At 48.1% G+C, this 15244-nt stretch overlaps 1 protein-coding gene across 1 annotated transcript in view; it reads left to right on the top strand.

Annotated features, from left to right (window-relative positions):
• Positions 1 to 13904: 13904 nt before the first annotated feature.
• sec22bb (SEC22 homolog B, vesicle trafficking protein b) overlaps positions 13905 to 15244 on the top strand; it is a 5256-nt gene continuing 3916 nt past the window's right edge. Inside the window, exons 1-2 of the mRNA XM_080535759.1 lie at positions 13905 to 14055; positions 14996 to 15105. Coding sequence (XP_080391885.1) covers positions 13981 to 14055; positions 14996 to 15105 — 185 coding nt within the window. The 5' untranslated portion in view covers positions 13905 to 13980. The remainder of the gene's footprint in view (positions 14056 to 14995; positions 15106 to 15244) is intronic.

A 15244-nucleotide genomic window follows, 5' to 3' on the forward strand; every position in this document is an offset into this window, starting at 1 on the left:
TCTCTTTAGAGAGGCTTTTGGCTTCTGTCGCTGTCATGCCATCTCTTTTCTCCAGTGAATGATCCACAAGTGCTTCCAAAGCAGCGTGCACTTCATGCAGCTGATACAGTAACACTTTCACACTGTCAATGCGAGATTCCCAACGTGTGTCTTGAGAGGGGTTTGACGGTCAGCTTAGAGACCTTATCTTTCAATATGGACCATCGAGCAGTCGAAGAGCTAAAGATGACATAAACTCTTTGTAGGATTCCAAAGAAAGAGACAGACTGCACTGAGGACTTAGCAGCATCGGAAACAACTAAGTTTAATGTGTGGCTGCCGCACGGCATGTAGAGAGCTTTTTTGTTTAGATCAATGATTCGTTTTTGCACTACCTGTTTTTTACCTTTCATGTTACTCCCGTTGTCGTAACTTTGGCCTCTACATTCCTTTATGTTGAGACCCAGTTTTTCCAAATGGCCCAAGAAAGTATCGCACAGTGCTTCGCCTGTTGTGGACCCACATTGGATAAATCCAACAAAGTGTTCGGCAATCGAAACGTCAGCAGAGTCACAGTTCACAACGCGTAAAATGACTGACATCTGTTCAACATGGCTCGGGCGTACAGTCCATAATCACGGCATAATATTTTGCACTGTGAACCTTTTCAGTAATGGCCCGAATAACCATTCCTCCAATCTGCACAATCAGTTCGTTCTGAATATCCTTGCTTAGGTAATGACTGGTTATTTCATTTCTCTCAATCCGTCTTAAGTGTTCACTCATAACTGGGTCATGTTTAGCCATCAGCTCCACCTGTCCTAAGAAGTGCCCATTGGAGGGCCCGTGCAGTCTGTCTGTTGTCCCACGAAAGGCCATGTTACGTTCAGCTAAATGACAGATGATGCTGATAATTCTGGATAGCACTTCGCTCCAGTATTTTTCTTTCTCTCTCAATTAGCTCCATGTGTTGCCAGTCCACAGTTTTCTTTTGGCCCTCATCTTTGCTATCACTCAGTTCCTTCTCCGTCTCCTCTTCAAGCGGTCTCTCTCTGCTGCTATGGCCGCTCTCTGCCTGCTCAATTTCGCCGCCATCCCCGGCAACAACAGGTGTCACGCCACTCTTTAAAAATGCTGTTAATTTTGGATGGGATTCCAATGCCTGTGTCTTTTGAAGCGCACGCCGCCGAAATTGCGCACCGCTGGGTTTTGACCGTTTCATTTTTCGTGTTTCGTTTGTAATCGTTTCTCACTTTTTTCAGTAGGCTAGGATATTTTTCTGGTGAGTTTTGTTGTTGTTTACTCTTGATTTTTTCATTAACCTGTAACCTGAGGGGCGGTGGCCAATGCTCCAGGGCGCCCCTAGCGGCTCGGCGCCCTAGGCAATTGCCTTGTATGCCAAGCGCATGCGCCGGGCCTGGCAGTAACGTTAGCTTCTTCGGTGCTAACGGGAGCCTCACTTGTTTTTAGAAATTGTTTGAACGAACCTCTAAGCGAGGTCCTGAAGCTTTCCTTTCTTTTATTTTTATTATTTTTTTCAGCACCCGATTAACATTTTCTTCCTCGGTCTCGTTCCCTCGGCATTTTGTACGTTGCACTGACTAAGCAGTCACTATGCACAACAAGTGTCAACGCACGCCCAAAATTCACGTTTCACGTAAGGTGTCACATAGGGGGAAATTACTATTTAAAAAAATATATATATATATATAAGGACTGTTGCTAAGAATCTCCCTGTCCTCACAGTCTACAGGTATGCTAGATTTTAGATATATGATTGACTATGATTATCACATGTGTGAACATTTAGAAATGTATTAAAGGCAAAAATAATAATATGGTCCCTTGCCTGGCACTTTGGAGGGCCTTGCCAGCCAGGTACATTAATAATATGATTTTTTGAGGGACCCCCACTTGTTGTATATGTTATTATTATTATTATCATTATTATTAATTACAATGTACAATACAAATACAACAATTGGGGGTCCCTCAAAGAAGGCCTCATTCAGACCCAGGAAAAACCCTGGTATGTCCTGTATAACATGATAGGCATCTATGAGCAATGCACTGTATATAAGATGATGACCAAGGGTCTTTCTGCTGCTGACCAAGGGGCTGAGTCCTGTTGATGGGGCCCAATTTTCTTTTAGACTCTGTAGGCTACTGTATTTGTTTATTAAGACTTACATAAATATGATATATTGTCTGAATTTGTCTTGTTTTATCAAATGTTCCAATTATTTTAATTTCTTGTGCTGGTTTATTGTGAACATCATGTAAAATTGCAGGAAACTAGCACAAATAATTGGGTGGGAGAGAGGGGCCGCCGCTGCCAAAACGTGCAGTTTTGGGTCGCTCCACCGCCAAAAAATCTCACTCCAAACTTTTGGTGAAACTTGGCAGCCCTTAAGGCTTTATTGAAACGATGTTTAACTTGTGATTTACTAGCACTGGCGCCCCCACCCCGCCCTTGGGCCCGTGGTGGTCGTGGTCCCGAGGAGCGGGGCCCCTACTCTGCGAGGGGTGTCCCTTATTTCTCTGACTGAAAGGTGGCAACCCTAGCCACAGTACTTTTCTCGTTCACTTTAAATTACAATCTGTACTCGCGACACTGTTGAATCTGCAGGCGGGCAGATTTCTTACTACCCTGGCAACACATTATGGCTGAAATTATATGATTGGATAAAAGCTCTAACAGCCCTCCAAATGGCTGGATGCAGCGCAACCAAGAGGAACGCTATGAAATGAAGAGAATAGAGAATAAACATTTTCTTTATTATGCAGTGAGGTACATGTGCGGTTTTATTCACATCGTGGCACATACAACGGTTGGGATCCTAGATCATATTTGATTGTGGATGCGAAATCGAATATCCTCCTGATCATAGAAAGATTTACTACTAGGATCAGTACACACATCTTACCGCTAGACATCAGTTCTGTAATTCATTATTTTATTTTGTTATTACACATTTCCTGAAATTAATGACTTACACACGTTTGACAATCATATTTAAAATGAAGATAATGTGTTGTGCCTCCTAATCCGACACGCCCCCGTGAGCCTCGTTCTGGCGCCCCCTCCCGGCCGGATTGAGTGGGCCGGATCTCTGGCTCTGTTTGCAGCAGGTGTGGGCTATTACGTTTCAGCCCAGCTGTCCCAATCACCACCTGGACAGCCGCCTACTTAACCCTGCTACAGACGGAGATCCAACGCTTGGACATAACTTTCTGTATGGACCCCCTCTGACTACTCTCATCTGGATTTCCCTCCCTGGCTCGACCCCTGGACTCCCCTCTGGACTACTCTCTCATGGATTACTCTCCCTGGCCCGAAAAGGATCTCGGACTTTGCTCACTAGGGTAGTATCGCAGCACATAATACAACACCCCTGACCTCATACACGCACACACACATAGTATAATTACACACCCCATAACTATCGCCTGCATCACACCTATGTTTGTTTTTCCACTAGTTAGTGTAGGGCCTATTTCTTTGTTTATATCATCCATAATAAATCATTATATATTCTCCTGGCCTCTGTCTCTGTTTCTCTGGGGTTCCACCACATTTGGCTTTTCCAGTTTCAAGGTGTGCATAACAGTATGTCCAAGCCATTATGAGCCAAGGTGGAACTCCAGAGAACAAGGGTGGTTCCCCGGGTATTGGGGTTCACCCATTAGTCGTAGATTTACGCAGAGAGGTAAATAGCCATGCTACGCAACTTACCAGTCTGCAGGCCGAGCTCCAGAAGGCCTTCCCCACGGTCCAAGGCCAGATAGCCGTACTGGAGAATACCACCCGTGCCACCGTCGGGGCTGTAAATAGTCTCGAGACGAAGATGGACGCCCTGTCCGGGTCTCTCGCCTCCATCCAGCGTTCTCTGGACCTCATCGCCGCTGGCAGCAGACCACCCCCTGACACGAGTTCCATATCTGGGCAGATGACTAATCCCCCGGTCGATCCTGTGAACCCCGTTTCGCTCTATCCTCCTGTCGCTCACTGGGAACCCAGGTTAGTCAGCCCCCCTCCATTCCATGGTGACTTTGATTGTTGTCGGGGTTTTCTGACCCAGTGCGAATTAGTATTTACGCACCAGCCTTCCAAGTACTCCTCCGACGGGGCCAAGGTAGCGTTTATCATGTCTCTACTCGCTGACAAAGCGCTCAAATGGGCCATAGCCGCTGTCGGGAGCAGTTCAAGATACTCCACGGATTACTCCCTGTTTAAAGCGGAGTTCCGGTTCGTGTTCGACCACCCCCAGGACGGGCAGGATGTAACCGGCCGCTTGTTAGCCATCTCCCAGGGTTCCCGCTCTGTAGCCGAGTACATGGTCGAGTTCCGTACTCTAGCCACGGAGACAGGCTGGAATGACGGAGCCCTCCTCAGCCTTTTCCACAAGGGGTTACATGATTCCATCAAGGACCTGTTGGTGCGCGACGATCCCGGCACCCTTAATGAGCTGATTACCCTGGCCCTTAGGATGGATGCACGCCTCCAGGTACGACGCACCGACCGCGTCCAGCGAGCTGTCACGCGCCCCACTACCTATCGCGCCGGAACGACCCCGCCCCCTTCTCTGCCCATGCTGCCTCCTCTCGTGGCTACTTCCGGGGCTGGGGAGCCCATGGAGATCGGCCGCTCTCGGCTCTCGCGAGAGGAGCGAGAACGGAGGCTTCTCAACAAGCAGTGCCTGTACTGCGGCAAGGAGGGGCACATCATCCGGGCGTGTCCTGTCCGGCCAAAAGACCCAGCTCACCAGTAGGGGGCATACTGGTGAGCAACACCTCTCTCTCTCAGCCCCAGGTCACCCCCAGTCGCCTATTCCCTGCCACTCTCACCTGGGGGAAGGACACCCTGTCTGTCAGCGCCCTCATCGACTCCGGGGCTGATGGTTGTCTAATCGATGAAAACTTAGTCCACCAGGCGGGCATCCCCCTAGTCCTTCTAGACCGCCCCATCATGCCTAGGGCCATTGATGGCCGTTCCCTAGGAACTATCACCCACACCACTGGGCTTATATCTCTTACGATCTCCGGGAATCATACCGAGGAAATCCGGTTCTTTGTCCTTCAGACCCCCACGTCTCCCCTGGTGCTGGGTAGACCCTGGCTCGAAAGACATGAACCTCACATCTCCTGGGCTTCGGGCCAGATCCTAGGCTGGAGAGGTACGTGTTACGCCTCCTGCCTTCGCTCCGCCCTGTCTCCCTCTAGCGACCCCAAGTCTAAGATCACTCCGCCTGACCTCACCGGGGTTCCTCACATCTACCACGACCTAGGCCAGGTGTTCAGCAAGGACGAGGCACTCTCCCTTCCACCCCATCGCCCGTATGACTGTCCTATAGACCTCCTGCCTGGTGCCACCCTTCCTAAAGGTAGACTTTACAGCCTCTCACTCCCTGAAAAGGAGGCGATGCGTAACTACATTACGGAGTCCATCAACTCTGGTATCATCCAGCCCTCCTCCTCTCCCCTCGCGGCTGGATTCTTCTTCGTATCCAAGAAGGATGGTGGGCTCAGACCTTGCATTGATTTTCGGGCTCTGAATGACATTTCTGTAAAGAACCGTTATCCCCTTCCTCTCATTAGCTCCACCTTCGAACCCCTCACCCATGCCAAGGTATTCACCAAGCTGGACCTACGTAACGCCTACCATCTAGTCCGCATCAGGGAGGGGGACGAGTGGAAGACCGGGTTTAACACCCACCTCGGCCATTTTGAATACCGCGTCATGCCTTTTGGTCTATCTAATGCCCCTGCTATTTTCCAGGCCCTGGTCAACGATGTCCTTCGGGACATGTTAAACATTTTTGTTGTTGTGTACCTTGACGACATTCTTATTTTTTCTCGGTCCATGGAGGAGCACCACCAGCACGTCCGGCTAGTCCTGCAGAGGCTCCTGGAGAACCGCTTATTCGTGAAGGGGGAGAAGTGCGTTTTCCACACCAGCTCGGTCACCTACCTGGGTAATGTGGTGGAGGACGGACAGATGCGGGCGGACCCTGCCAAGGTCAAGGCCGTCGTGGAGTGGCCTCAGCCCACGGACCGGACCCAACTTAGACGCTTCCTGGGGTTCGCGGGATTTGTGAGGCGGTTCATTAAAGGGTTCAGCCAGGTCGCAGCGCCGCTCACTGCGCTTACCTCCACCTCACGGCCCTTCTGCTGGACCGCCGCTGCTGAGACCGCTTTCGGCACACTAAAACACCTGTTCTCCTCCGCGCCAGTGCTGATCCACCCCGACCCCGAGAGACAGTTCATCGTAGAGGTAGATGCTTCGGACACGGGGATCGGGGGGGTCCTCTCTCAACGGTCGGGGGAGGACCAGAAGATACACCCTTGCGCCTACTTCTCTCGGCGCTACGAACCCGCGGCCCAAAATTACGACGTGGGCAACAAGGAGCTGCTGGCGGTTCACGAGGCCCTGAGGGAGTGGAGACACTGGCTGGAGGGAGCCAAACTACCGTTCCTGGTGTGGTCTGACCATAGGAACCTCACTTACCTTGGGTCCGCCAAGAGGCTCAACTCTCGACAAGCCCGCTGGGCTCTTTTTTTTAGTCGTTTCGACTTCACCCTTACCTACCGTCCCGGCTCCAAGAACGTCAAAGCTGATGCTCTCTCCCGCCAGTTCCCCAAGGCGGATTCGGGTGTCGCTGAGGGGGGAGATACCATCCTGTCCCCGTCCCGGGTGGTGGGGTTCGTAACCTGGCCCGTCGAGGCTTTGGTGAGACAGGCTCAGCGGGCCGAACCAGACCCTAGGACCGGACCCCCTAACCGTTTGTTTGTGCCTACAGCTGTCCGAGCCAGGGTGTTGGAGTGGGGCCACTCCAGCTGCTTCGCTTGCCACCCCGGCGAGCGGCGGACGGCGGCATTCATCGGGAGGAGGTTCTGGTGGCCCAATCTCAGGGGGGACACCAGGGAGTTTGTGGCCGCCTGTACGGTGTGCGCCCGTAGTAAGGCCTCCCATCGGCCTCCTGCGGGTCTCCTGCAGCCTCTCCCGGTGCCCAGCCGACCGTGGTCGCACATCGCCGTGGACTTTGTTACTGGGCTCCCTGTCTCCCAGGGGTGCGACACCATTCTCACCATCGTGGACCGGTTCTCCAAGGCGGTCCACTTCGTTCCCCTCCCGAAACTGCCCACAGCGGCCGAGACGGCGGACCTCCTAACTCTCCACGTCGTACGCCTCCACGGGATCCCCTCGGATGTGGTTTCTGACCGGGGCCCCCAGTTCGTCTCCAAGGTCTGGCGGGCCTTCTGCAGAGGCATTGGGGCCACCACCAGTCTCACCTCCGGGTACCACCCTCAGTCCAATGGGCAGGCCGAGCGGGCCAACCAGGCTCTGGAAGCCGCTCTCCGATGTGTCTCCGCCCACAATCCCTCCTCCTGGGCGAAATACCTGCCGTGGGTGGAGTACTCCCTCAACACTATGGAGAGCGCCGCCACTGGTATGTCCCCATTCGAATGTTCCCTGGGTTACCAACCCCCTCTGTTTCCCCAACAGGAGCTGGAGGTGGCGGTCCCAACCACCAGGGCCCATCTCCGCCGGTGTCGCAACGTGTGGAGGACCGCCAGGGCGGCGTTGCTCCGCGCCACCGAGCGCGCCCGGCGGAGCGCGAACCGGCGGAGGGTGCCGGCCCCTGACTACCAGCCAGGTCAGAGGGTTTGGCTGTTGGCCCGGGACCTGCCCCTCCAGACCTCCCAAACCTCCACCCGGAAACTCAACCCCCGGTACGTTGGTCCCTATCCCGTGGACCGTATCGTCAACCCCACGGCGGTACGTTTGACCCTTCCTCCCTCCCTCAAAATACACCCGGTGTTCCATGTCTCCCAGCTTAAACCTGTGGCCGCCAGCCCTTTGTCTTCCCCCAGCCCGGCTCCGCCGCCGCCCCGTGTTCTGGATGATGGGGACCCGGTATGGACGGTAAACAAACTACTGGAGGTCCGCCGCCGGGGTCGCGGGTTTCAATACCTAGTGGACTGGGTTGGCTACGGGCCCGAGGACCGGACTTGGGTGCCTGCGTCCTATCTCGCCGACCCGTCCTTATTGGAGGATTTCTACCGAGCCAACCCCGGGGCCCTGGGTCCGTCGTCCGGTGCCTCCCCTGAGGAAGGGGGTACTGTTGTGCCTCCTAATCCGACACGCCCCCGTGAGCCTCGTTCTGGCGCCCCCTCCCGGCCGGATTGAGTGGGCCGGATCTCTGGCTCTGTTTGCAGCAGGTGTGGGCTATTACGTTTCAGCCCAGCTGTCCCAATCACCACCTGGACAGCCGCCTACTTAACCCTGCTACAGACGGAGATCCAACGCTTGGACATAACTTTCTGTATGGACCCCCTCTGACTACTCTCATCTGGATTTCCCTCCCTGGCTCGACCCCTGGACTCCCCTCTGGACTACTCTCTCATGGATTACTCTCCCTGGCCCGAAAAGGATCTCGGACTTTGCTCACTAGGGTAGTATCGCAGCACATAATACAACACCCCTGACCTCATACACGCACACACACATAGTATAATTACACACCCCATAACTATCGCCTGCATCACACCTATGTTTGTTTTTCCACTAGTTAGTGTAGGGCCTATTTCTTTGTTTATATCATCCATAATAAATCATTATATATTCTCCTGGCCTCTGTCTCTGTTTCTCTGGGGTTCCACCACATTTGGCTTTTCCAGTTTCAAGGTGTGCATAACATAATGTTCCTCTTGAATAATGGCATTTGTAAAGAATAATGTGGGTTAGCTCTATGAATAAATGTGAAATTTAATGTACATGCAGACCCTAGTGAAATGTGGCATTTAATCCCTTTGCCTCTTCCCACCTCTTCTCTCTTGGTTTCCCAGACAAGTGTCTAACCTACACACACCGGTACATGTGGCAACAATCTCCTGGACGGCCTTCTGCCTTCTTCACACGCCTGACGTGGGACCCAGGAGGGCAGGTTGTGGGTGCTTTGGGGCAGTTCTCAAAACTGCATGTGCAAATAGCAGTTATTTGTGGGCAGCATTGATCAGGAGGAGTGAAGGGCTCAGTCAAGAAGGAATCAGCAGGGCAAGGTGGAGCTGGGATCTCAGGGCAGTGGACATTACTGCAGCGAGCTTTCTCTGACAGACACACGCACACACACACACACACACACACACACACACACGCACAGACCACATACACAGGGGAGAAAGAGAATATGAGATAAGAATCCACAGCCATATAGCCTCTGAAAATCTTCATTTGTCCTCTGCTGGTTTTGAAAAGTTGAATGCTCGATGATCAAATTGGACTTCAATGAAACTCTAACTCTACTCACCCCGCAGGTCTTCACACTGGTCTTGAGAGAGTTGTTGTGTACGGACATCCTTCATTGAACACACACACTGGTCTCCCTGCAAATCACAGCCCCACCTCTTATATACAGGCTCGGGTTCATTCGGGTCCACCTCGGGTTCCACATCGTAAAAGAACCGATCTGCTATGAGGGGAGGAAGTCAGTTGAATAAAGTTCAGCATTGAATCATACTACAAACCTCAGTCCAGTCCAGTCTCTTGAATGGAGACATGATGGGCTTTATATATAAATAAAATAAAATAAAAAAGCAATAGAAAAGAAATGGCCAAATCAGGGAGGTATTTTACATGTGTGTATATACAGCACTCACCTTTTCTCACTGTTTCGCAGTCTTCTGGACGACTGTAGCTGTGGGGACCATGGAAGCAGGTCCGTACGTTGTAGCAGTCACAGACTCTCATCCTGATGTCGCAACCCCACTTCCAGGGACACTGGGGGTCATTCCGGGAGTCCGTCAACGGCCCTGGTAACTCTAGTAGACAGAGAACACAGACAGGATGAGTTTAGTGGAATACGATGAAGGGAGAGAGGAAAAAGAGGGCAAGAGAAATGCTTTATTCTAAGGTCTGCCTCTAAACGTTAACTTTGTTCAACATTTATCCAACCATTTATCACCTGAAGCCTTGTATAAATCAATAACAATAGATCTGATGAACTTGCTCACTAATTCAAGGGTTAACAAATGATGTATCAATGTTTCTAAGCTAACTGTCATGAGGCGTTCAAATGAAATGTCAATGAAAAGAGACAATTTGCACACTCATTTTGATAAACAAAAGAATAGAACCTATCAGAGCAAGCTGGATCCGCGAACATAATCAACCCCTTTCATAACTGTTATTCAAAGCCAAAATTCTCACAATATGTCTGGGCAATACCTCAATGTCAGCTCATAAGCTAGCTGTTATCATCCCAATTCTCTTACCTTTGCACACACCGGTGTGGGGGGGTAAGGCAGGCTCGTGGCCCACAAACAGAGCGCAGCTGAGGTAAGGGTCACAGTAACCCTTCTCCCATTGACGGCCCCCACACAGCTGGCCCCTCTTGCGGCCACACTGTTGGCAGCAGCCACACGGGTCTGTCATGTGTCTAGTTTTGCAGTCCCGCCGCACCCGGGGACACTTCACCTCCGAGCAGGGGGCGCAGAACGGGTAGAAAGGGGGAGCTACAGAACGGGAGACACAGATACGATCAAGGCAATGTACTGCATATCGTACTGTATGTTGAAGGCACTGACATGTACTTATTTGACTCTCTTATCCAGGCATAAGAAAACTATTTCAACAAACATTTGAGAGGGACAGTAAACAGTTGAGTCAACACATAATACATCTGTGGTGCTGGATCAAGTGGGGAAAAAATAGAAAAAGAAAAAAGAAAGCAGTTCAAAAGTAACCAATTATTCTCCAAAAACAAATGATGGTTGAGGAAAGAGGGGAGACTCACAGATGCAGACTGCCTCCTCGCCGTACGAATCAGAGCTGTTAGAAACACAGGCGAGGCCAGCTTCACACTGGCCATCAGTCCACCCGCCGCATTTCTGCCCTTTACCCAGAGTATACTGCCCCACTTGCAGTGAGGGGCAACAACAGCCTAACAGTAGTGCCCAGAAGCCCAGGAAAAACCAAGCCATGGTTCTATGATCCTTAATTCCAAATGCACCACAGCCTGAGGTTGAAAAGGAGCTTCAGCCCCTTTTAGAGGCTTCTGAATGTTTCCAGTTCCTCCCACTGTCCTGCAGCCAGATCCTTGACCAACCATATCTGCCCGAGAATCAGCCAAGTACATACTCCCCTCTTAGCTCCCTCTCTCTCTCTTTATCTCTACAGTCTACATGTAAACAGATTCTATTCAAACTATTTGGAACAGGATTTCACAACATCAACTTCCTTACGTAACATTGTATCGATAGTGTGACCATACTGCACACCAAATGACATATCTGTCGCAAAGTTACAGATTTTGTGATATTAGAATCTATAATCAATCAATAAACAATCCTCTAATTAATGGAGAGTGAATGGGCAAGTGTGAGCATTGCTGGAATGTGTCATAATGAGGAGAGAGGAGCACAGGAAAGGAGGGGAGGGGAGCGGGCCCGGAGAGAACACAGAGCAGCCGCAGACACCACAGCCAAGAGACACCGTCATGAACAAAGCACTTCTCTGTCTGACTGAAAGGCTCACTCTTCCTCAAACAAACACACACACACACACACAAACACACACACACACACACACACACACACACATCATTTAGCTTTTTGGATTACAAATACACAAGATCTGACACACCTTGCAGATGAGACGGAGACAAACAGAAAAGGAGAAGAAACAAGGAAGGAACTATGACAATAACCAGAGAGAGGAGAGACTGATTAATTAGCAGAAAAACTAGCATTTAATAAACCAGCCATCAATGGGAACAGTGAAAAAGAATAGCATACAAATCCCAAAAAGTATAAAGTTTCAATGTATTACTTATTTTAAGCCATTTAAAAAATATCTACTGCATAAAGGTGTTACAAAGATTTAACTGAAAGTGCAGAAGTCAGTTATAGTGAGTGTTTTGAATCAAACATGTTGTTATACAGGGAACACCAAACCTACAACAACACTGTTGAACAGGGCCCAGTAGAATACAATACAGTACTTCCATAAAAACTTTTTGTCACACAAAATGGCATAATGGTTTCTCCGTCACATGAAATTAGTAAGCAAATACATCACGTACATACACGTTTAATAAAACGATAATAGAAGAAGACGTTTTTAAGATACACAGTGTATTCTCCTCTGTAACAACTCTGGCCAATCATCATAAACAGATTTGTTCAACAGTTCCCTTCAGTGACAGTAGGCTACTGCTATGATGTGGGACACTGTGGCCTGTTGCAAATGGGAATGTTTGTTTAAATTTCAATAAAGTAAAGGAAGGAAAACAAATGACAACATGCCTAGACTCACAAGCCAACTAGTTTCAGCAGTAGTACCAGAGATAACACATGGGTCATAATGAATAGATTAGTGAATAAACATCCCAATAATAAACATCCCACTACAATTCCATCAGTGAACGAGATTGACGGATATACAATCAAATGAACAGATACAGAGAGAGAGAGAGAGAGAGAGAGAGAGAGAGAGAGAGAGAGGTACTGTATTCTACTGAAGGGAAGAGTTTGTGCCTATGCATATGAAGGAATCTGAATCTCCAGAATTGGTCCTGCATGTGGATGTCCTCTCATTGAACATCAGTCATACCAGTACTTAACTTGTTTGTTTCACCAAATATGTGTGTCGAAATACATATACATATATATTGTGTCTAAATATGCATGTAACAGATGCTTAATGTACATACTATTTTACTGCATTTACTATATACTATGATGTACTGTAGAAATCTATATACGGCTATGCGTTAAGTAGAACGTATGTCAGTAGCAGGGTAAAAAAAATTATACGGTGCCTTTTCCGTCCCCAGTACTAAATCATGTTGTATTTTGTCTAAATTTGGACAAATACTAATTCCATTAGGTTTTTCATGTATAGTCAATTGTTTTTTATTATGAATACAATGATATGGGCTTCTAAGTTGTTGTTTTCTACATTTTAAAAGCTTTGGTTAAAGATGTAAATTTGATTTTGCATGGGATTTGGGATGTCCCCAGTGTTGTTCATTCAACTTCAATCCAAAAAATAACTATTAAAAACATATACATTTCCAAATATGTTATTATTATTTCATTTTTCTGATCAATATCTATTGAAATCAAATATAGTTTGTATCCATTTTTTTTTATTTTGTACAAAAAAGTAAGGTTTTGCTTACAATATTGCTTGTCCCTGCGATCACTGTCCACCCTGTTATGCTGTGTTAATGTCCCTTTTAAAAGAAAACCATATTTCTCAATCACATCACTCTCATGAGGTGACATCACATCAGTGGAGGGGATTTCAAATGTGGTAAGCTGTGTGATTTTCTACCTCTTTTACCATCTGATTTTTATGTTTTTATCCAGTGAGTTTAATGTGGTTGACCATAACGTGTCCACCCTGTTATGCCTAAATATTGAGGAGATCAATCAAATTGAATAATTTCAAAAAAAAGTATTTAGTGCAAATTAGATTCATCATCAAGTATTCATGGTCATTCTAGGCATTATGCTAACACAGGCAGGCTAAAGGCTAACTTTAACTCAAAATGTCCACCCTGTTAGTGTCCACCCTGTTATGTGTCCACTCTGTTCTGGAGACACTCGCCCTGTTCAACTACAGAGGGTATTCTAAATAAAATAAAATGTAGGTGCCTGAGCTCGACCACTGTGTTTTTCAGCAAGCTAGATATGTCCTTTATATAATAGAACATTAAAATATAGATAAATCAACAATTTATTTTTCACAAGTTATGAAGTCCAAATGGCACCGTATAATTTTTTTTACCCAGCAGTGCGGAACTAGTGGATCTAGTTCATTCAACAACAAAAAGACGGACGTATTTGAGGGACGCACTCAAAGGCTTGACGTGCCTCTCTGAGCGTTTCCGTCCAGCTCAGCGCGTCAGGAGTGTTGTGTTGTCAGTCTTGTGCTGTTGAAATCCCCCAGTCTAATATAATAATAATTATAATTATTAATTATAATATTAAAAAATGGTGCTTCTAACAATGATCGCCCGGTTGGCAGATGGGCTGCCGCTGGCCGCCTCGATGCAGGAAGACGAACAGGTTTATATAAGCTTTACGCTTCTAATTTCTTTTCTGATACAGTTCGTGACGTTAGAATTATAGGTTCTATCTCCGTTTTTGTCAAAATTGAGTTTTTTACATAATCTGATCCATTAGGTGTTTATTAATGCCTGTGTGGTGTTATTTTTAAAATGTTGACATTTTTGAGTTAGTAATTCATAAAATACAAAGGTTCCATCTCACAGAACATAATGGAATGTAAAAACTTTGACGCTCAATATCTCTGAACTGCCCTAAACGGAGATAGAACCTTGTCATTCTAAACGGAGATAGAACCTTATCATTCTAAGCTCACGACTTAGCTATGGACCTCGTCATCTATGCAGAGGCCTTTTTTAGTGTCTATACGACAAGAGCTTTTCCAGCTCGCTGGCTACTAGTGTGGTATAATCAATAATGTCTGCTTAGCTATGCTCAATTCTGTCTGAAATTGTATACGGATTAGTAGCCTATAATGTTGCCAGATGAGCCCTTATTCCAGCTGGGTCCAGACAGAGTGACAGTCAATGAACATAGGAGCCCTTGTGGCTTGTAAGTGTTGCAATAATAACTCACAATTGCCCAATGCATGCTCTCAGCATTCCGATTTTGTTCTGTGTACAAGTGTCAATATCTGAGGAGATGTACTGTGTGAGTCTACGGATGGAAAGGCTGACTCTAACATATTTCCCTTCGCTTCTTTGCCTGCTCTCACAAAGGGAAGTGAAAAGGTTTGTCTCGTCTCTGCTCTGCACAGATGTGTTATGTATGTGTGTGGTGGACATGGTACACATCGTTGAGTCTGTGGTGTGACAAACAGTGTTGCTCATCGCTGTTCCGTGGCCCCTCAGCTTGTTAAACGCATAGCCGTATATATAGATTTCTACAGTTTACGTCATAACTTGTGTGCTAAACGGGTCGTTCTGTCCTGTGTGTTTAGATGGGTCGGGACCTGCAGCAGTACCAGAGCCAGGCTAAACAGCTGTTTAGGAAGCTCAACGACCAGAGTCCCAACCGCTGCACTTTAGAGGCCGGCGCCATGTCCTTTCAGTGAGTCCGCACACACACACACACACACGCGCACTCACACACACACACACACACACACACACACACACACACACACACTCACTCACACACACACAATCAATCACACACGCACACAATCACAGGCGCACACAATCACACA

Source organism: Nansenia antarctica (assembly GCF_963989245.1).
Source record: "Nansenia antarctica genome assembly, chromosome: 7".
NCBI classification, from domain to species: domain Eukaryota; kingdom Metazoa; phylum Chordata; class Actinopteri; order Argentiniformes; family Microstomatidae; genus Nansenia; species Nansenia antarctica.